The 23,359-nt window shown below is 41.5% G+C and overlaps 1 protein-coding gene across 2 annotated transcripts in view; it reads left to right on the forward strand.

Moving 5' to 3' along the window:
- The window catches only part of LOC112636521 (cytochrome P450 20A1), a 67,884-nt gene that overhangs the window by 19,753 nt on the left and 24,772 nt on the right, over nucleotides 1-23,359 (forward strand). The window contains exons 5-8 of one of the 2 annotated variants that reach the window (XM_025405247.1): nucleotides 7,320-7,487; nucleotides 13,489-13,567; nucleotides 19,578-19,693; nucleotides 21,780-21,834. In XM_025405247.1, coding sequence (XP_025261032.1) covers nucleotides 7,320-7,487; nucleotides 13,489-13,567; nucleotides 19,578-19,693; nucleotides 21,780-21,834 — 418 coding nt within the window. Of the gene's footprint in view, nucleotides 1-7,319; nucleotides 7,488-13,464; nucleotides 13,568-19,577; nucleotides 19,694-21,779; nucleotides 21,835-23,359 lie in introns of both variants that reach the window. The other variant, XM_025405246.1, reaches the window with a different exon arrangement.

The following is a 23,359-nucleotide window of genomic DNA, read 5'->3' on the forward strand; positions in this document are numbered from 1 at the left end:
GTGGCGTATGCCTGTGGTCGCAGCTAATCAAGAGTCTGAGGCGGGAGGATTGCTTGAGCCTGGGAGGCAGAGGTTGCAGTGAGCCAAGATTGCACCACTGCACTCCAGTCTAGGCGACTGTGAGACCCTGTCTCAAAAAGAAAGAAAAAGAAAAATCCATTTGGCCAGTTTGGGTTTATTTTCCTTTCCCTCTTCTATAACTGTGTTCATTCTTCCTGAAAATGTTCTGACTACACATTGTAAGCATTTTTGTATTTAAATACCTGGTAGTTCTCTTAAGAGTATGCCTTATTAACTTTAAAAGTATCTTTAAAAAAAATTTTTTTTTGCCTGTCGCGGTGGCTCATGCCTATAATCCCAGCACTTTGGGAGGCCGATGCCAGCGGATCATGAAGTCAGGAGTTCAAGACCAGTCTGACCAACATAGTGAAACTCCGTCTCTACTAAAACCCCGTCTCTACTAAAAATACAAAAAATTAGCCGGGTGTGGTGGCAGGCATCTGTAATCCCAGCTACTCAGGAGGCTGAGGCAGGAGAATTGCTTGAATCCAGGAAGCGGAGTTGCAGCGAGCTGAGATCGCTCCACTGCATACCAGCCCAGGCAACAGTGAATGACTCCGTCTCTAAAAATATATATATTTATATATATATGGTTACTTAGGGTTGCTTAGTAGGTGTATATATTTATGGGGTACGTGAGATATTTTGATACAGATATACAATGTGTAATAATCACATTAGGGTAAATCAGGTATCTTCTTTTATTTTTTTCAGTCAAGGTCTTGCACTGTTGCCTGGTCTCAAGTGCAGTGGCACAATTATAGCTTACTGGAGCATCGAATTCCTGAGCTGAAGGGATCCTCCTGCCTCAGCCTCCTGAGTAACTAGGACCACAGGCACGTGCCACCATGCCCAGCTAATTTTTGTATTTTTGTGTAGAGATAGGGTCGCACTATGTTTCCTATGCCACTGTTAAAATCCTGGTGTCAGGTGATCCTCCTGCCTCAGACTCCCGAAGCACTAGGATTATAGGTGTGAGCCACTGTGCCTCACAGGCCTTTACAGTATCCACTTTTAAAAATTACATTTGGAAGCTGGGCATAGTGGCACAGGCCTGTATTCCCAACTACTCAGGAGGAAGAATCGCATCAGCCCAGGAGTTCAAGGATATTGTGAGTGATAATTGTGTCTGTGAATAGCCACTGCACCCCTGCCTGGGCAACATAGCAGGACCCCATGTTTAAAAAAAAAAATACAGTTAGTAAATGTTGAATGCCATTTTTCCCATATGGAAGTTCTAGCTGAAACTACACTTTTCATTTAAGACTTGAGACTGACTTTCTCAGTCCACTATAAGCATTAATTAATACATTGGTTCTGCTCTGCACACTTCTGCTTCTAAAAACACACTGAACAAAACCTTCCTTTATCTATGGTTGCTGCTGATTAGTTTCTATATTTTCCAGCTTTCATCTGTAACTGTGATAGCCAGTATTCTCAGGGCTATCAGGAGGCTTGTGCATCCAAATTCCCAATCTCTCATTGTTACCGTTCCTGTTTTGTATCTCAAGGTTCTGTATTGGTTGTGCACACGTCATATTCTTTGAAGCTCTCAGGCTGCCTGCTTTTTGTTTGCCATAGCTGTTCCTGTTACTTCGCATTTTCCTCCCTGGAGGCAGTTATGTTGCCTCTATTTAAGCACTCACCAGTCAGAATCTCGCTGTTCTGCTTAAATACCCAACATTTGTCGGTAAGAAATACTTTCGTATTTAATTGTGTATCTCCAGGAATTTTGCCCATTTCTCTTTGCCTTACTTTCAATCATGATAGAAGCACCTTTTTCTTTTCAGTAATATTATTGTTAAAAGCCTTAATTATTTTGTCTTCTCTGCCTCAAACTAAGTAATTCTGACTTCCTTAATCTTTTATCACAGGCTCTGTTCTCCAAACTTTCAATCTTTTCTGTTGTTCCATATTCCATTGTTTTCTCCTTCTACTCATTCAGAGGCAAATTATGGTGGTTTTTTAAGTTTTGGTTCATAGACTGTGTCCTTATGTGAGAAATTTACTTTAGGTTTATATTGTCAACCCCATAGCACAAACCAGGTACTTAATTTAGGCATTAGTCAGTGATATGGTTTGTTTATTTGTCCCTATGCAAATCTTATATTGAATTGTAATCCCCAGTATTGGGGGTGGGGCTTGGTGGAAGGTGATTGGATCATGGGAGTGGAGTCCTCATGGCTTGGTGCTATCCTCACTATAGTGAATTCTTATGAGATCTTGTTGTTTAAAAGTGTGTGGCACCTTCCCCCCTCTCTCTTGCTCCTGCTTTTGCCATGTGACCTGCTACCTCCCCTTTGCCTTCTGCCATGATTATAAGCTTCCTGAGGCCTCATCAGAAGCCAGGTAGGTACCTGGCACCATGCTTTCTTTATAAAGTACCCAGTCGTGGCCAGGCGCAGTGGCTTATGCCTGTAATCCCAGCACTTTGGGAGGCCAAGGCGGGCAGATCACAAGGTCAGGAATTTGAGACCAGCCTGGTCAATATGGTGAAACTGCATCTCTACAAAAAATACAAAAATTAGTCAGGCATGGTGGCACATGCCTGTAGTTCCAGCTATTTGGGAGGCTGAGGCAGAAGAATCTCTTGAACCTGGCTAATTTTTGTATTTTTAGTAGAGATGTGGTTTCACCATGTTGGCCAAGCTGGTCTTGAACTCCTGACCTCGTGATTCGCCTGCCTCGGCCTCCCAAAGTGCTGGGATTACAGGCATATCTTTTTATTTTTTTTTGAGACAGAGTCTCACTCTGTCACCCAGACTGGAGTGCAGTGGCACGATCTCAGCTCACTGCAACTTCTACCTCCCAAGTTCAAGTGATTCTTCTGCGTCAGCCTCCTTAGTAGCTGGGATTACAGGCACCCGCTACAACGCCCAGCTAACTTTCGTATTTTTAGTAGAGACAGGGTTTCACCATGTTGGTCAGGCTCGTCTTGAACTCTTGACCTCAGGTGGTCCACCTGCCTCGGCCTCCCAAAGTGGTGGGATTGCAGATGTGAGCCACTGCGCCCAGCCTATTTATTTATTTTTTGAGACAGTGTCACTCTGTCATCCAGGCTGGAGTGCAGTGACGCAGTTTTGGCTCCTTGCAACCTCCACCTCGTGGGTTCAAGAAGTTCTTGTGCCTCAGCCTCCCAAGTAGCTGGAACTACAGGTGTGTGCCATGACGCCTGGCTAATTTTTATATTTTTACTAGAGACGAAATTTCACCATGTTGGCCAGGCTGGTCTTGAACTCCTGACCTCAGGTGATCCACCCGCCTCGGCCTCCCAAAATGCTGGGATTACAGGCGTGAGCCACTGTATCTGGCCTGTTTTTAATTTTTAGAGACAGAGTCTCGCTTTGTCACCCTACTGGAGTGCAGTGGCACAGTCATAGCTTAATATACCTTAGTACACCTGGGCTCAAGTGATCCTCCAGCCTCAGCCTCCCAGGTAGCTAGGATTACAGGTGTGTGCCACCATGGCCAGCTAATTTTTAAAATTTATTTTTGGTAGAGAGAGGGTCTTGTTTTGTTGCCCACCCTGGCCTTGAACTCCTGGCTTCAAGCCATCATCTGTCCTTGGCCTCCCAAAGCACTAGGATTACTAGCATGGGCTACCAAGCCCAGCTGGTATCTGAGATTAATTATAATTTATTTCCTTTTTTCTGACTTTAAGATTTTTAGTTTCTTTTCCTGCTTTATTGCCAAACATTCCATTATAAATTTAATGTCTTTAAGATTCATGGTGCTTTCTCTCTCTCTTTCTGTCTCTTTTTTTTCTTATTCTTTTTTTCTCTTTTTTCTTGATTAGTGTTTCCAGAGGTCTTTATCAGTGTGGGTCCAATGGGAGAGAGAAGGCATATAACTATTTGAACAAAGAAAGTTTTATATAAAGAATTATAGGCTGAACATAGTGGCTCACATCTGTAATACCAGCACTGTGGGAGGCTAAGGTGGGAGGATTGCCTGAACCCAGGAGTTCAAGACCCACCTGGGCAACATAGTGAGACCCCACCTCTACAAAAATAAAAAATGAAGAGTTATAATAGGGGCTACTCTAAGGAGAACTCTAAAGAATATAGGAATACACCTGGGCACAGCGACTTATGCTTATAATCCCAGCACTTGGAGAGGCCGGGGTGGGAGGATAGGTTGAGTTCAGGAGTTTAAGACCATCCTGGGCAAAATGGCAAGACCCTGTCTCTACAAACAAAAATTAAAAAAAAATATATTAGCTGGTGTGGTAGTGCATGCCTATAGTTCCAGCTACTCAGGAGGCAAGGCAGGAGGATGGGAGGATCCCTTGAGCCCAGGAGCTACAGGATGTAGTGTGCAGTGATCACTCCAGCCTGGACTGGAGTGTAGTGGCATGATCACTGCGCACTGCATCCTGTAGCTCCTGGGCTCCTTTGTCTCTTAAAAAAAAAAAAAAGGAATAGCAGATATAAGGAACAGTCACAAACCCCAGGGCCAAGATAGAGGGCACTAAGAAGACCCCTGTTCCTCAGGACTCAGATTCAGGCTTGTTGGAGGAGCCACAACTGCTGTGAATGGCAGAGGGGTTGCTATGGTGCCATATTAGCAAAACTTGCTAGAAATCTGCCCTTTGGACCTGGTTGGACATTTATCCTCTAGTATGCTGTCCTTTAGGGTGGTGGGGAAAGCTGTTCATGGAGAGGTGTTTCACCTGAGGCACAACTTTTTTGGGGGAGTTGGCAGGGCAAGCTTCTGGCCACTCCATGCTGCAGGAGGTGCTGCAGGGTTGGAGGACATCTCTTACGAAAGCATCCAAGGGGAGGGCTGATGGGGGAAGCTGCTGACTGCTTTCCAGTGCACTGCAAGACCCTGACTCTGGAAAGCTTCAGACATCACAGTGGCCTGCTCTGTGACAAGCAGGGGAACCAAGAAGCAAAACTCTTCTTACAAATGTCTCTCTAGCACCTTATGCTGAGAAAGCTTAACATCATGCCAGGTGGCAAAGGAAAAATATGTAAAGGACTCAAGTCAATTTTTATATTATTTTATTTTATTTTATTATTTATTTTTAAATTAGAGATGGTGGTCTCACTATGTTGCCAAGTCTGGTCTCAAACTCCTGGCCTCAAGTGATCCTCCCGCCTCAGCCCCTCAAAGTGCTGGGATTACAGACGTACACCACCGTGCCAGACCTGCTAGTCTATTTTAACAGCAAGGCAAAAAGAATGAATTTATAGGTCAGGAGCAATACATTTGTAACTGATACAATGTCTTTCAATTTTATTAAAATTTTTTACATGAACCAACTTTTTTCTCTATATATTATGTTTGTTTTCTAATTTTGTTTATGCTCTTATGTTTATTTCCTTCCTTCTACTTTCATTGGTTTTAATTTGCTATTCTTTTTCTAGTTTCTTGAGATGGTTGCTTAGATCATTAATAAACAGCCGTTTCCCTCCCAATATATGAATTTAAGTCTATACATTTCCCTCTATATTTGTGTCATATACAAGTTTTTTTTGTTTTGTTTTGTTTTTTGTTTTTTTTGAGACGGAGTCTTGCTCTGTCGTCCAGGCTGGAGTGCAGTGGCATAGTTTCAGCTTACTGCAAGCTCTGCCTCCTGGGTTCACGCCGTTCTCCTGCCTCAACCTCCTGAGTAGCTGGGACTACAGGCGCTCGCCACGCCCAGCTGATTTTTTGTATTTTTAGTAGAGGTGGGGTTTCACTGTGTTAGCCAGGATGGTCTTGATCTCCTGACCTTGTGATCTGCCTGCCTCAGCCTCCCAAAGTGCTGGGATTACAGGCGTGAGCCACTGCGCCCGGCCTCTTTCGTGCCTTCTTTAGAAATAATAAAATATTTTTGAGTATTCTGTTTTCTGTGTTAGCTTATTAGTTATGTATTTTAACTATTTTAGTATTTGTTTAGAGTAGGGCTTTTCACTGTTGGCAGTATTCAAACTTAGGCCTGTGATTATTTATTGTAGAGGGCTATCCTGTGCATGGTGGGATATTTAGGAGCATCTGTGGCTTTTACACCTAGATGCCAGTAGCACCTCACCCCAGTTGTGACAATCAAAAAATGTCTCCAGACATTTCTGAATGTCCTTTGGAGACAAAATCACCCTGGTTGAGAACCGCTGCCCTAGAGGTTATAATAGGCATTCTTGGCTTATTATAGTCTAATGTTAATGATAACTTTTACCAATTACTCAACAATGCCAGGGCCTTACTAACTCCATATTCTCTCTCCCACCTTTATACTTTGATTTTGTACACTAATTATTCATTTTGTTATGTACCCACATTCCATTATTCTTCATTTTCTATGTCTTTCTTTCAGAGCTCTTTACTTTCTGTATCTGTGTCTTAAATTTTCCTTCCATCTTTATTTTATATAAAGATAAGGGATTTTGATTCTATGATAAATCCAGGATGATCTCATTAGAGATCCTTAATTACATCTACAAAATTTATTTATTTATTTTTTCTTGAGATGGAGTCTTGCTCTTTCACCCAGGCTGGAGTGCAGTGGCGTGATCTTGGCTCATTGCAGCCCCAGTCTCCCAGATTCAAGCTATTCTCCTGCTTCAGCCACCTGAATAGCTGGGATTACAGGTGTGCATCACCACACCCGGCTAATTTTTGTATTTTTAGTAGAGATAGGGTTTCACCATGTTGGCCAGGCTGGTCTCAAACTCCTGACCTCAGGTGATCCACCCACCTTTGCCTCCCAAAGTACTAGGATTACAGGTATGAATCACTGTGACTGGCCTAAAGCTTGTTTATAATCTTTTCACTAGACTCTGTTTTTATTCCATAGGTATTTAATAAATATTTGGTGAAGGAAGGAATGACAAAGAGACTCTGAAAGGTTTCTATCACTGAAGTATGTTTAGGACTTTTATATATATTCATATATTTATTGATTACTATGTCACAGGCATTCTGTGGCAGACTTTTCATTATTTTTAATTAGGTACCAAGAGTATGGTCTTTTAATTTCCATTGGGTTTAAGGTTTTTCTGTCTTTGAGTTTTTAATTTATATTTTCTGTTTTTATTGTTGTGATAGTGGTTCTGTTTTGTTTTACATATCAGCCCTTTGCCAGAAGCTGAACCTGAACCACTGAGGATGCAATTTTAGATGGAGCTAGTGTTAGTCTGACAGATTTGTACCTGAATGTTCACTTCGGTTACAGAGTTTAACTGTGTTTGCTATTAAATGAATCTACTTAGGAACATTTTCTGAGATTTAGTACGCAGAAATAGTAATCATTGTGCTTTTCTGTTCTCTTTCAGCTTTCAGAAGAATTATTAGATAAATGGCTCTCCTACCCAGAGACCCAGCATGTGCCCCTCAGCCAGCATATGCTTGGTTTTGCTATGAAGTCTGTTACACAGATGGTAATGGGTAGTACATTTGAAAATGATCAGGAAGTCATTCGCTTCCAGAAGAATCATGGCACAGTAAGTCTGGGGCTAAATTTAAAATTATTCTTTCAGGCTGGGCGCCGTGGCTCACACCTGTAATCCCAGCACCTTGGGAGGCTGAAGTCAGGAGTTCAAGACCAGCCTGCCCAACATGGTGAAAACCTGTCCCTACTAAAAATACAAAAATCAGCTGGGTGTGGTGGTAAGACTCTGTCTCAAATAAAATAAATAAATAAATAAAATTATCATTTCATCATTAGCCAGGCATGGTGGTATGTGCCTGTTGTCCCAGCTACTGAGGCTGAGGCAGGAGGGATTACTTGAACCAAGGAGTTCAAGGCTAAAGAGAGCTATGATTGCAGCAGTGCACTCCAGCTTGGGAGACAAGAGTGAGACCTTGTCTCTAAAAAATGGTAATAATAAATTAAGCAATTATTTCATCATACTGGGTAGTTTAATAATGCAGATTGTTGCCTATCAAGAACAAGGCTTGTCTGGGTACAGTGGCTCACACCTGTAATCCCAGCACTTTGGGAGGCCGAGGCAGGCAGATCACTTGAGGTCAAGAGTTTGAGACCAGCCTGGCCAACATGGCAAAACCCCATCTCTACTGAAAATTAAAAAAAAACTAGCCAGGCATGGTGGCTTGCACCTGTAATTCAAGCTACTTGGGAGGCTGAGGCACAAGAATTGCCTGAACCCGGGTGGCAGAGATTATAGTGAGCCAAGACCGCGCCACTGCACTTCAGCCCTGGGTGATGGAGTGAGACTCTTGTCTCAAAAAAAAAAAAAGAAAGATCTCGGCCAGGCATGGTGGCTCATGCCTGTAATCCCAGCACTTTGGGAGGCCGAGGCAGGTGAATCACAAGGTCAGCAGTTCAAGACCAGCCTGGCCAAGATGGTGAAACCCCATCTCTACTAAAAAATACAAAAATTTGCTGGGCATGGTGGCAGGAGCCTGTAATCCCAGCTACTCGGGAGGCTGAGGCAGAGAACCACCTGAACCCGGGAGGTGGAGGTTGCAGTGAGCTGAGATTGCACCACTGTACTCCAACCTGGGCGACAAAGCAAGAGTCCATCTCAAAAAAGGAAAAAAAAAAAAAAAGAGTGATCTCACCACTCTTTCCAGGATTTTCTTCCAGTTGCTGGTATCTATCCTGCATATTTTTATGCTGGTGTTTTTTTTCTTTCCTTTCTTTTCTTATAACCTCAAAATAGAAATAATTTCAAACTTCCAGAAAAGTTACAGTTAATACAAGGAACTCCCTCCCTCCCATATATCCTTTACCCAGGTTCAGCAGTTGTTTACATTTTGCCGCACATGCTTTTGTCATTCATCTTCTATCTATATCTATCTATCCATCTGTCTATCCATTCCTCCCACTTTCCTGAAAGCATTTAAGAGTAAATTGAACATTTTGCCTGTTTTCCTCTAAATATTGCAGTTGATGTTTACTACGAGCAAGGATATTCTCTTATGTAGTGACAACATAGTTATCAAGTTTCTTTGGTTGTATCAATAATAATCTTGTAGATTCTCAGCCTCCTCCCCTCCAATTCTAGGACCCAATTCATGATCACTCAGTACTTTTATATATCAGACCTCTTTAATCTGGAACAGTTCCTCAGCTTTTCTTCATTTCTAGACCTTTACATTTTTGGATAGTACAGGACAGTTATTTTGTAGACTATCCCTCAATTTGAGTTTGTCTGATATTTCATGAGTAGATTCAAAATATGTATTTTTGGCAAGAATTTGATGTTTTCTTAATATTAATAAAAGCTGTCAAAGGAAACTTTTCAGACTATAAACAGGACTTATTCTTCCTCAAATGATTTTTTTTCTTTTTTGTTTTCATATGTCCACAGCCTTGCCATCAGAGTGGGCTTTCAAAGATTTTTTTTATTTGTGTAAATTTATGAGTTTTATATATATAATTTTATTACATGCATAGATTGTGTAGTGTTAAAATCAGGACTTTTAGTGTATCCATCACCCAAATAATGCACATTGTACCCATTAAGTGATTTCTTATCCTCCTGCCCACCCCAAAATGATCTTTTAGTGTCTGAAATACCAAGGGATTGCCATTGTCCACTCATGCCGCCAGGAATAATAACCAATTTGTGAATTCAGAGCCAATGACGACTGCATCATGACTGCTACTTGGATGAAAACAATTGGGAGATGTCATCAGTTGTAAGATGCATACTGATTTCACAGGTGTTAAAATGTGAAAAAACATACATCCTTTCTTCAGTTGTATATTGTATGTCCTAACTGTCCCCTGCAAATATTGTCCCAAGTATTTTTCCACCAATATTAATGTGCTCTTACTCTGTACTTTTGACAACATTTAGAATTGTTGGTCCTTAAATATTTGCCTTTCTAGGCCAGGTGCGGTGGCTTGTGCCTGTAGTCCCAGCACTTTGGGAAGCCAAAGCAAGAGGATTACTTGAGCCTAGAAGTTCAAGACCAGCCTGGGCAACACAGTGAGACCCCTGTCTCCAAATTTTTTTTTTTTTTAATTAGTGGAGTGTGGTGGCATGCGCACCTGTAGTCCCAGCTACTCAGGAGACTGAGGTGGGAAGATCACTTGAGCCCAGGAGGATCACACCACTGCACTGCAGCCTGGATGATAGAGTGAGACCCTGTCTCAAGAAGCAAAATTTTTGCCTATCCAATAAGCCAAAAATGACATTTTATGATTGAAATATATAGTTCTTTTTTTTTTTTTTTTTTTTTTTTGAGATGGAGTTTTGCTCTTATTGTCCAGGCTGGAATGCAATGGTGCAATCTTGGCTCACTGCAACTTCCACCTCCTGGGTTAAAGCGATTCTCCTGCTTCAGCCTCCCCAGTAGCTGGGATTACTGGTGCCCACCACGATGCCTGGCTAATTTTTGTACCTTTAGTAGAGATGGCGTTTCACCATGTTGGCCAGCTGATCTCGAACTCCTGACCTTAAGTGATCCACCTGCCTCGGCCTTCCAAAGTGCTGGGATTACAGGCGTGAGCCACTGCGCCCAGCCTGAAATGTATAATTCTTTTTTTTTTTTTTTTAAGATGAAGTCTTGCTGTTGTTACTCAGACTGGAGTGCAATGGCACAATCTCGGCTCACTGCAACCTCCAGCTCCTGGGTTCAAGTGATTCTCCTGCCTCAGCCTCCCGAGTAGCCGGGATTACAGGTGCCTGTCACCACGCCCGGGTAATTTTTATATTTTTTAGTAGAGAACGGGGTTTCACCATCTTGGCCAGGCTGGTCTCGAACTCCTGACCTCAGGTGATCTGCCTGCCTCAGCCTCCCAAAGTGCTGGGATTACAGGCGTGAGCCTCCACGCCCGGCCTGTGTAATTATTTTGTTACTCGTGAGGTTAAACATCTTTTTTTTTTTTTGAGACAGAGTCTCGCTGTGTGGCCCAGACTAGAGTGCAATCTCGGCTCACTGCAAGCTCCACCTCCCAAGTTCACACCATTCTCCTGCCTCAGCCTCCCGAGTAGCTGGAACTACAGATGCCCGCCACCACACCTGGCTAATTTTTTTTGTATTTTTAGCAGAGACGGGGTTTAACCATGTTAGCCAGGATGGTCTCGATCTCCTGACCTTGTGATCCACCCGCCTTGGCCTCCCAAAGTGCTGGGATTACAGCTGTGAGCCACCGCGCCTGGCCAAGGTTAAACATCTTTTTGCCTGGGTGCAGTGGTTCACCCCTATAACCCTCGCACTTTGGGAAACCAGAGCAGGAGGATTACTTGAGCCCAGGAGTTTGAGACCAGCCTGGGCAACATGACAAAACCCCATCTTTGCCAAAAAAAAAAAAACACACACAAAAATTTGCTGGGTGTGGTAGTACATTCTTGTAGTCCCAACTACTTGTGAGACTGAGGCCAGAGGATTGCTTGAGCCCAGGAGGTGGAGGTTGCAGTGAGCCATGATTGTGCCTAGGCACTCCAGCCTTGGAGATAGAGCCAGACCCTGTCTTAAAAACAAAAAACCCAAAATCATATTTTTATACTTTTGTTAAACTCTTGGGTTCCTTTTGTGGGATTTTTTTAAATGTCCTCCACCTATATTTCTTCATTATTTTATTTACTTTTTTGTGACACAGTATCACCATGTTGCCCAGACTGGTCTCAAACTTTTGGGCTCAAGGGATCCTCTGACCTCAGCCTCCCAAATAGCTGGGATTTTAGGCCCACCTGGCTCTTTTGCCTAGATTTCTATTGATGTGTTTCATTTTCTTACTAGTCTAGAACAGCTATTTATTTTTAATCTCAGTTTTCATTTCCTTTTACATTTATTTATAGTAAATAAATAAAAGTTTTGTGATACTTTTTCAGTATCACAAATGCTAATGTTTTTATGTAGCTAAATCAATTTAACTCTTTCATTGTGAATTTGTGCCTTGTGTTCTGTCATGCTTAGAAACTGCTTTTGAGCTTTAAGCGTCTTATATAAATATTTACGTTTTTATTCTTTTTTTTTTTTTTTTTTTTTTTTTAGGCTGCAGTGCCACAGTCTCGGCTCACTGCAGCGTCTACCTCCCAGACTCAAGCTATCCTTCCACCTCACCCTCCTGGGTAGCTGGGACCACAGATGCTCACCATCACGCCTGGCTAATTTTTTATATTTTTCATAGAGACAGGGTTTCACCATGTTCTCGAACTCCTTAGCCCAAGCAGTCTGCCTGCCTTGGCCTCCAAAGTGCTGGGATTATGGGTGTGAGCCACTCCACTTGGCCTACTATTCATTTTTACAGTAGTTTTAAGTTTGATTTTTTTACATTTAAGTAATCTGAAATGTTTTCATTTAAGGTAAGAATTGAGGGCTTTTTAAAATCTATTATTTTTCAAATAATAGTATTTAGCCATTGATGAATAAGTGTTGTGTTCTTTCCCTAATATCTTTTAGAACTTTTGAATTAAAATCAAGTTAAAGTTTTTTCAGGGGCTAATGACGCAATTGTGAATATTTGGAAGCCTATTCTACTGCTTATCATATCCAAATCTCAGACTAAATTTTAACCTTTTTCTTTACCTCAGCCAGTGTTTATCAATATTACAGGTGAAACAGAAATTTGTAATTACCTGTGAATTTTATTTTTACACTTATGCCAGTATAATACAAAAATGAGGGCCAGGCATAGTGGCTCACACATGTAATCCCAGCACTTTGGGAGGCTGAGGCGGGCAATCACCTGAGGTCAGGAGTTCAATACCAGTCTGGAAACCCCATCTCTACTAAAAAATACAAAAATTAGCTGGATGTGGTGGCAGGCACCTATAATCCCAGCTACTCAGGAGGCTGAGGCTGGGAGAATTGCTTGAACCAGGGAGGTGGAAGTTGCAGTGAGCCGAGATCACGCCACTGCACTCCAGCCTAGGCAACACAGCGAGACTCTGTCTCGTGGGGGAAAAAAAATGAGGATTGACTCAACTGCTGTGTCCTTTTTCTTCTCCCTACTCCTTTTAGAGGAAAGGAATTTTTCACTTTCCACTTCTTCTTAGTTTGAAAGTGTCTTGACTGAAGTCATTAGAATATATTTGTACCCTCTCCTCTGAGACTGTGGAGTAAAGGATTGTGCAGCCAGTTGAGAAGGAGAGCTTAATTATCAGATTTGTTGGTGAGAAGAGTTCCTGCTGGGTAGGTGGCTCACACCTGTAATCCCAACACTTTGGGATACTGAGACGAGAAGATCACTTGAGCTCAGGAGTTCAAGACCAGCCTGGGAAACATGGTGAAACCCATCTCTACAAAAAATAGAAAAATTAGCTGGCATTGGTGGCACACACCTGTAGTCCCAGCTACTTGGGAGGCTGAGGTGGGAGGATGGCTTGAGCCTCGGAAGTGGAGGTTGCAGTGAGCTATGATCATGCCATTGCAATCCAGCACTCTAGCCTGGGTGACAGAGCCAGAACACTGACTCAAAAAAAAAAAAAAAAAGAGTTCCTAAGTTATTAGGTTACATTGCTCTATATTATAATTTTTACAATTCTACCTATTGGATAATAGATATGTATACTTACCTATTTTCAGGTTTGGTCTGAGATTGGAAAAGGCTTTCTAGATGGGTCACTTGATAAAAATACAACTCGGAAAAAACAATACGAAGATGGTAAGTTTGGTCACTCTTAATTTTTAGTGAGGACAAAAAATAAAGGTGCCCCAGTTTTAATAAAGTTATTTCTGAATAGTGAGATTAAAGGTCATTTATATTTTCTTTCTTTCCTTTTTTTTTTTTTTTTGAGTCAGTGTCTCGCTCTGTTGCCAGGCTGGAGTGCAGTGGTGCTATCGTAGCTCACAGCAACCTCCGACTCCCAGGTTCAAGTGATTCTCCTGCCTCAGCCTCCTGAGTAGCTGGGACTACAGGTGCGTGCCACCACGCCCAGCTAATTTTTGTATTTTTATTAGAGACAGGGTTTCACCCTGTTGGCCAGGATGGTCTCAATCTCTTGACCTCGTGATCTGCCTGCCGTGGCCTCCCAAAGTACTGGGATTACAGGCATGAGCCACTGTGCCCGGCCTATATTTTCTTTCTTTATGCTTTTTTCCTACATTTTCTACAATGAAAGTTTTCTTTAACAGAAGCGAGGAAAAATAAGTTAGTAAAAGAAACTCTAGCACTGACTGCAGAATGAGAGTGCTGTAGAACTGGTATACTCTACGGGATTAATGGAAAGTATAAGGCTACAATCTTAAGAAAGCAGTTTAATAATGCATACTAAGAACCATAAATAATGGATGAAATTATATGAAAGAAGAGAATATTCATGAAGGTATTTTTGCAGTACTGTGTCTGCAAGTAGAAAACCAGGAACAAACTAAAGGTTCAACATTATAGGAATTAGTAGGGAAATGTCAACATGATTGAATATTACAGATACTTATTAAAAACGGCGGCCATGGTAGCACATGCCTGTGGTCCCAGCTACTTGGGAGGCTGAGATTTGAGGATCACTTCAGCTCAGGATTTTGAGACCAGCCTGGGCAATGTAGTGAGAGACCCCCATCTCAAAAAATTTTTAAAAATTAGCAACATAGGCCCCGTGCGGTAGCTCACACCTGCAGTCCCAGCACTTTTGGGAGGCTGAGGTAGGCAGATCACTTGAGGCCAGGAGTTCGAGACCAATCTGGCCACATAGTGAAACCCTGCCTCTACTAAAAAAATATTAGCCGGGTGAAGCAGCACACACCTGTAATCCCAGCTACTCAAGAGGCTGAGGAATGAGAACCATTGGAACCCTGGAGGCAGAAGTTGCAGTGAGCTAGATCATGCCACTGTACTCCCAACCTTGGTGAGAGAGTGAGACTCTATCTCAAAAAAAAAAAAAAGTTTAGCAACCTAAAAAATTCTTGCTATTATAACATTGAATAAAAATATTTTCAGTGGTATTTGGCATTGATTTCAATTTCAATTTTATACAATTTACACAGAAAAATAGCAATTTTAATGTAATATAGTGCCCCCAAATTAGTTATTCTCCCTTTTTTTTTTTTTTTGTTCTGTATTCTCTCAGTGGTTGAATAATTATAAAGCTTTAATATTTTTTTTAATTAATGTTGGGTTTTTTTTTTTTTTTTTTTTTTTTTTTTTTTTTGAGACAGAGTCTCACTCTCACCCAGTCTGGAGTGCAGTGGTGCGAGACACAGGAGACAAAAATCCCTGTCCTCATTAGCTTACTGTTTTGGTGATTTTCTTGGTCCAACAGAAGTAAAAAAGAAAAAAAACACCAGTTTAATTGACACATTTCCTGCTATCCAGTTTTTATGACCATTATGATTCTCTTGATCAGTGCATTTGGATTAATTCCCTTTGATAAAAAATGTATTTCAGAAATATTGGTTAAATTAACATGAAATGAAAATAATGTATATTCTTTGATTCTTTTTTTTTTTTTTTTTTTGAGACGGAGTCTGGCTCTGTCGCCCAGGCTGGAGTGCAGTGGCCGGATCTCAGCTCACTGCAAGCTCCACCTCCTGGGTTCACGCCATTCTCCCGCCTCAGCCTCCCGAGTAGCTGGGACCACAGGCGCCCGCCACCTCGCCCGGCTAATTTTTTGTATTTTTTAGTAGAGACGGGGTTTCACCGTGTTAGCCAGCATGGTCTCGATCTCCTGACCTCATGATCCGCCCATCTCGGCCTCCCAAAGTGCTGGGATTACAGGCTTGAGCCACCGCACCCGGCCTTCTTTGATTCTAAATAAAAGTAAACTGTCTGGCATGATGTGTTCCTTGGGCTACAACATGGGCATAGATCAAATTTGAGCTTTTATTGGAAATGATTATGTTCTAGTATTTATAAAAATGGGATCCCATGACTGGATCAGAGCTTCCTTTGTTTAATTCCCAACCTGCTTTGCACATTAGAATCAGTTGGGGAACTTAAAGCACAAAACCTTATCCTAGACCAGTTTATTCAGAATCTGAGATTGGGGTGCCATGGGCATCAGGTGTTTTTGAAAAGGCTCTCCAGATTATTCTAATGTACTTGTAGGATCGAGAATGTACAACAGTGGTTCCCAAACTTTGCTACACATTAAATCTTTTTAAAAATATCGAAGCATGACTTCTACCTGTAAACATTCAGATTTAATTGATATGAGGTGTGACTTGTGCTTTACTGTTTGAAAAAACTTCTCAGGTGATTCTAATGTGTAGCAAAGTCTGGGAACAACTTCTTTATAGTGTTAATAATTTCTTATTTTAATTCTTTTTTTTTTTTTTTTTTTTTTTTTTTAGACTGAGTTTCACTCTATCGCCCAGGCTGGGTGAGATCAACCTCCATCTCCCAGGTTCAAGCAATTCTCAGGCCTCAACCTCCCAAGTAGCTGGGATTACAGGCGCCTGCCACCATGCTCAGATAGTTTTTGTATTTTTAAGAGAGACAGGGTTTCACCATGTTTTTCAGGCTGGTCTCGAACTCCTGACCTCAAGTGATCCTCCTACCTCGGCTTCCCAAAGCGTTGGGATTACCGGCGTGAGCCACTGTGCCTGGGAATAATTTATCATTTTAATCACTAATGTGTATTATATTGATTCAATTCTATAAATATTTAATGTAGATTTATGATATCCTGGCATGTTTTAGGTGCTGAGGAACCTAAACAAAATTTTTTGCCCTTGTGGCACCACATTCTAGTGGGAAGAGACAGACAGTAATCTAAATAAGTAAACTGAATAGTACATTAAAAGGTGAAAAATGCTGTAGAGGAAAATAAAACCAGAAGAGGATAGGGAGTGCGGGGGGTTGGGAGATTGCAATTTTAAGTAATTATTAGGAAAGGCCTCAAGATGAGGTGGCTTTTGGGGTAACACTTGCAAGAGATGAAACCAGTCATGCAGAACATGTGGATATCCAGATGTTCAAAGGAAGAATATTCCATGTAGAGGAAAAGTAATTACAGAGTCCTTGAAGTAGGACTCTTCCTGCTATATTTGAAGTACAACAGGAAGGCCAGTATGGCTGGAGTGAAGTGAGTGAGAAGAGGAGCAGAAGATGAAGTCAGAAAGACTGGAGACAGGAATGGGTTTTGTATGGCTTACAGACCATTGTGTGACTAGGTTGTTACTATGAGGTAGGAAGACACTGACAGGTTTTGAGCAGAGTTACAATCTGAGTTATGTTATAAAAGGATCACTTTGACTGGTATGATAGACTGTATGGGCCCAGAGCAAAAGCAGGGAAACTAGTTAGAGGGCTACAGCAATAAACCAGGCTTGAGAGATAATGTGGCTTGGACCAAGTGGCAGGCAACAGAAAATAGAGAACAAGGAAAAAAAAAGGAGTAAGAAAATAATTTGGTACTTTGAAGGTAGACCTACCAACATTGGCTGACAGATTAAAATTAGGGCATAAGGGAGAGAGAGACACCAAGGTTTTTGGCCTAATTGCAAAAGGAGGTTGTCAGGAAATAAGATGGGGAAGACTGTGGGAAGATCCAGGATTTGGGGGAAAGCTCAAGAGTTCAGTGTTTGGTATGCTTCAGACATCCAAGTGCAGAGGTTGAGTTTGTTATTAGAATTCGAAATATGAATCTGGAGCTGAAGAGAAAGAAGTCCTGACTAGAAATACAGATTTGGAAGTGTGTGGTACATATATTGCATCAAAAACCTTGAGATTAGAAATCACCAGGTAGTGAATATAGATAGAAAAAGGAAAGAGGTCCCAAAACTGAGCTCTGTCCTTGAACATTTCATTGCTGAGAAGTTCAAGAGATTAAAAAGGAATCAAAAAAGGAGACAGAATGAGTAGGCCATAAAGTGGGAGGAAGTGTGGAGTCTAGGGGATATAGAGTGCTGGGAACCACATGAAAAAATGTTTCTTGGCCGGGCGTGGTGGCTCATGCCTGTAATCTCAGCACTTTGGGAGGCCAAGGTGGGCAGATCACGAGGTCAGGAGATGGAGACCACCCTGGCTAACACAGTGAAACCCCGTCTCTACTAAAAATACAAAAAATTAGCCGGGCGTGGTGGCACACGCCTGTAGTCCCAGTTACTCAGGAGGCTGAGGCAGGAGAATCGTTTGAATCTGGGAGGCGGAGGTTGCAGTAAGCTGAGATTGCGCCCGTGCACTCCAGCAAACACTGTCTCAAAAAAAAAAAATGAAAAAGTGTTTCTTGGAGAGTACGTTATCAACATCATCAGTGATATGATAGGTCAAGTAAAGTGAAGACTGAAACGTATTTGTGTATAATTTTATGGGCCATTGGATATCAGTTATTGATATCTTTTAGGTTTTTTATTTTATATATTTATTTATTTACAGATAAATAAAATATTTATTTATTTATTTTTTTTTTTTTTTGAGACGGAGTCTCGCTCTGTAGCCCAGGCTGGAGTGCAGTGGCCGGATCTCAGCTCACTGCAAGCTCCGCCTCCCGGGTTCATGCCATTCTCCGGCCTCAGCCTCCCGAGTAGCTGGGACTACAGGCGCCCGCCATCTCGCCCGGCTATTTTTTGTATTTCTTAGTAGAGACGGGGTTTCACTGTGTTTGCCAGGATGGTCTCGATCTCCTGACCTCGTGATCCGCCCGTCTCGGCCTCCCAAAGTGCTGGGATTACAGGCTTGAGCCACCGCACCCGGCAAATATTTATTTATTTATTCTCTTGCCCAGGCTGGAGTGAAGTGGCACGATCTTGGCTCACTGCGACCTCTGCTGCCTAGGTTCAAGCAATTCTCCTGCCTCAGCCTCCCAAGTAGCTGAGATTACAGGCGCCTGCCACTGAGCCCAGCTAATTTTTGTATTTTTAGTAGAGATGGGGTTTTGCCATCTTGGCCAGGCTGGTCTTGAACTCCTGACCTTGTGGTTCACGTGCCTCAGCCTCCCAAAGTGCTGGGATTACAGGCATGAGCCACAGTGCCCAGCCTCTTTTAGGTTTTTAGAAATTTACTTTTCTGATTATCTTTCATCTGCTTCTAGCCATAAATAAGTGATTCCTGATTTGGGAGAAGGAATGGAGTTAAGACAGAATTTAGAAGGAAGGTGGATGATATCAGGGAAGAAAGGCTTATGTGTTTGGAGGCCTCTAAAGTGCTGGTATTAGGCCGGGTGCAGTGGCTCATGCCTATAATCTCAGCACTTTCAGGCTGAGGCGGATAGATTGCTTGAGCCCAGGAGTTTGAGACTGGCCTGGCCAACATGGTGAAACCCCATCTCTGACAAAAATACAAAAATTAGCTGGGCGTGGTAACATGCCTGTAGTCCCAGCTACTTAGGAGGCTGAGATGGGAGAATCACCTGAGCCTGGGAAGTCAAGGCTGCAGTAAGCCCAGATTACACCACTACACTGCAGCTTGGGCAACAGAGCAAGACTCTGTCTCAAAAATAAAGGAAAAAGTCAAGTGCTGGCCTTGCTCTACTTCTTGACCTGGCTGGTTGGTGGTGATATATAATTATTCCTTAAACCGTACTTACATGCTTTGTGTACGTTTTTGTATGTATGTTAAATTTGGCAAAAAGAAGGAGGAAAATAGATGAGTTTAAACATAAATTAGCTTTCTTTGTTGTTGGTTTCTAAGTTTGAAGTTTTTCTTCTCATGTAGTAACATTGCGCAGAATTATTTTTTTAAAGTTCAGTCTCCACTAATGCTTGTATTCTAAAATTATTTTGTTTTTTTCTCTAAGCCCTCGTGCAACTGGAGTCTGTTTTAAGGAACATCATAAAAGAACGAAAAGGAAGGAACTTCAGTCAACATATTTTCATTGACTCCTTAGTACAAGGAAACCTTAATGACCAACAGGTGATATAATTGTTAAATGTTTTTCAGGTAAAAAAAAAAAAAAAATCCAGAGCCAGGCACAATGTCTCATGATTGTAGTCCCAGCTACTCGAGAGGCTGAGGTGGGAGGATCACTTGAACCCAAGAGATCGAGGCCAACTTGGGCAATATAGCAAGACGCCATCTATAAAAAATAATGATAATAATCACACATATATACAGTGTGCTTTTCATGCGCTTTAATCCAGATACCTTCCTAGAGTTCAGTGGCTTAAGAGAAGCATCATACATGTTTTTTAGGGGTTTTTTTTTTTGTTGTTGTTGTTGTTTTGAGATGGAGTCTTGCTATGTCGCCAGGCTGGAGTGTAGTGGCATGATCTCTGCTCACTGCAACTTCTACCTCCCGAGTTCAAGCGATTCTCCTGCCTCAGCTTCCCAAGTAGCTGGGACTACAGACACACACCACCACGCCCAGATAATTTTTTTATATTTGTAGTAGAGATGGGATTTCACCTTGTTGGCCAGGATGGTCTCTATCTCTTTCACATCGTGATCCGCCCGCCTTGGCCTCCCAAAGTGCTGGGATTACAGGCATGAGCCACTGCGCCCAGCCGCGTCGTACATCTTTTATTGTACATAATTGGTAGTACAAGTACTTGGCCTCTATTATTTAGCTCTTTGAGGCAGCTGTATAGTATTTAATATTATTAAATTGAGCCAAAATTCTTGAATTACAAAAGAGGAGAAGGACTTGTGTTAGGTGTATTAGACCAAATCACTTTGCCTGCTTGACCAGGTGTGGCAGTGTGGCTTGTTCACAATACTGCCAGCATACCACTGCATTTGTGGTATTGTCAGGCCAATGAGGTTAGTTGTTATTGCCACACCTCTTCATTGTAGGAATCTTCTGCCCCACTCTACACATGCAAGTCCTTGTAGCCAGAAGTAGTCTGGTATATGTTGGTGCAGAAATTGAATTCGGCTTCTAGGACAGTGATGAGATCTTCTGTCCTATTTCTGAGGCTTCATTGCTGTTTACTAGGCTAAGCCAGAAAAATAGGACTGAGTTTATTTACCACAGTATATCATGAACTAATAATATTCACAACAAATACCCTGATTTGATCATTAGATGTTGTATATGTGTACCGAAATATCACTTGTACTCTGAAAATACAACTGTAGTATATCAATTTTAAAAATATTTTTAAAAAGCAATGTGGTATTTAGGTTGTATTCACATTATACAGATTTTGGTTTTTTGTTTTAATGAAAACATCATAATGAAATAATATACTTTTTTTCATTGACACTAATTTTATGCTGTAGGCTTCCAGGACAGTGATGAGATCTTCTGTCCTATTTCTGAGGCTTCATTGCTGTTTACTAGGCTAAGTCAGAAAAATAGGACTGAGTTTATTTACCAAAGTATATCATGAACCAGTAATATTCACAACAAATACCCTGATTTGATCATTACATGTTGTATACGTGTACCGAAATATCACTTGTACTCTGAAAATACATACAACTATAGTATATCAATTTTAAAAATATTTTTAAAAAGCAATGTGGTATTTAGGTTGGTATTCACATTATACAGATTTTGGTTTTTCATTTTAATGAAAACATCATAATGAAGTAATACACTTTTTTTTCATTGACACTAATTTTATGCTGTAGGCTTCCAGGACAGTGATGAGATCTGTCCTATTTCTGAGGCTTCATTGCTGTTTACTAGGCTAAGCCAGAAAAATAGGACTGAGTTTATTTACCAAAGTATATCATGAACCAGTAATATTCACAACAAATACCCTGATTTGATCATTACATGTTGTATACATGTACCAAAATATCACTTGTACTCTGAAAATACATACAACTATAGTATATCAATTTTAAAAATGTTTTTAAAAAGCAATGTGGTAATTAGGTTGGTATTCACATTATACAGATTTTGGTTTTTTGTTTTAATGAAAACATCATAATGAAATAATGTACTTTTTTTTTCATTGACACTAATTTTATACTGTAGATTATTTTAGCAGGGCCTAATATAGGCTACCTTACATTTTTCACACTTTCTAAACTTAGCTTTGTTTCCTAGATCCTAGAAGACAGTATGATATTTTCTCTGGCCAGTTGCATAATAACTGCAAAATGTAAGTATAAATTGATTTCTTTTTCAGATGAATTACTAAAATACAGGCTGAGCACAGTGGCTCACACCTGTAATCCCAACACTTTGGGAGGCTGAGGTGAAAGATTGCTTGAGGCCAGGAGTTGGAGGCCAGCCCAGAAAAGAGAGACCCTCTCTCTACAAAAAAAATAAGTTAACTGAGCATGATGGCCCATGCCTGCTACTCAAGAGGCTGAATCGTGAGGATGGAGGTGACAGTGAACTGATTGTGCACTCCAGCCTGAACAACAGAGTGAGACCCTGTCTCAAAAAAAACAAACAAGGCCAGGCATGGCAACTCACACCTGTAATCCCAACACTTTGGGAGGCCAGGATAAGAGGATCACTTCAGCCCAGGAGTTGGAGACTAGTCTGGGCAACATAGTGAGACCTCGTCTCTGCTAAAAATAACCGTTAGCTGGGTGTGGTGGCACATGCCTGTGGTTCCAGCCACTCGGGAAGCTGAGGCAGGATGATCACTTGAGCCCAAGAGGTTGAAGCTGCAGTGAGTGATGATCGCACTATTGCATTCCAGCCTGCGCAACAGAGCAAGACTCTCAAAACAAACAAAAATAAAACACTGTTTAGAGGACTTCTTTAAAATTTTTCCCTCTTTTTCAGTCTTGTTTTAAAGGGCTGACTCACATAGGTGCTTTTTTTCTTAACCCCAAGTGCTTAAAATCACCTCTGAAAATTGCCATAAATTTCTTGACACATTTTATGGATTGTGAATTCTAGTTAGTGCCTTTAAAATGAAAACTGCTGTTGACACCTTTCCAACCAGAACAGTGAGCTTTTCATTTCCTGCTGCTGCTTTCCACTTTGACTCCAAGCTAGTCTGCTATTATTAAGGTCTACCAACAAGAGTATATAGGCCACAGAAATCACGATTTAAAAGAACTCCTCTCATTGGAATTGAAGGTGATTTCTATGTAAAATTGTAAAATATTTGATATGTTTCTAAGTTTCCTCACTTGGTTTTTAGATTGGTAGAGTACCATTTATTTATACAATATTTATAAAAATACTTCTGTAGGCATAAAAATATACTAAGATAAAAATACTTAAAGAAAGTATTAGGGGGCCAGGCAAGGTGGCTCACAGCCATAATGCCAGCACTCTGGGAGGCCGAGGTGGATGAATCACTGGAGCCCAGAAATTTGGGACCAGCCTGGGCAACACAGCGGAACCCTATCTCTATAAAAAATTCAAAAATTAGGCAGGCCTGGTGGCACACACCTGTAATCCCAGTTATGTAAGGAAGGCTAAGGTGGGAGGATCACTTAAGCCCAGGAGGTTGAGGTTGCAGTGAGCCGTGATCACACCACTGGACTGCAGCCTGGGTGACAGAGTGAGACCCTGTCAAAAAACAAAAGGAGGCCAGGCATGGTGACTCATGCCTGTAATCCCAGAACTTTGAGAGGCTGAGGTGGGCGGATCACAAGATCAGGAGTTCGAGACCAGCCTGACCAACATGTTGAAACCCCATCTCTACTAAAAATACAAAA

Source organism: Theropithecus gelada, chromosome 12, assembly GCF_003255815.1.
Source record: "Theropithecus gelada isolate Dixy chromosome 12, Tgel_1.0, whole genome shotgun sequence".
Lineage (NCBI taxonomy): Eukaryota > Metazoa > Chordata > Mammalia > Primates > Cercopithecidae > Theropithecus > Theropithecus gelada.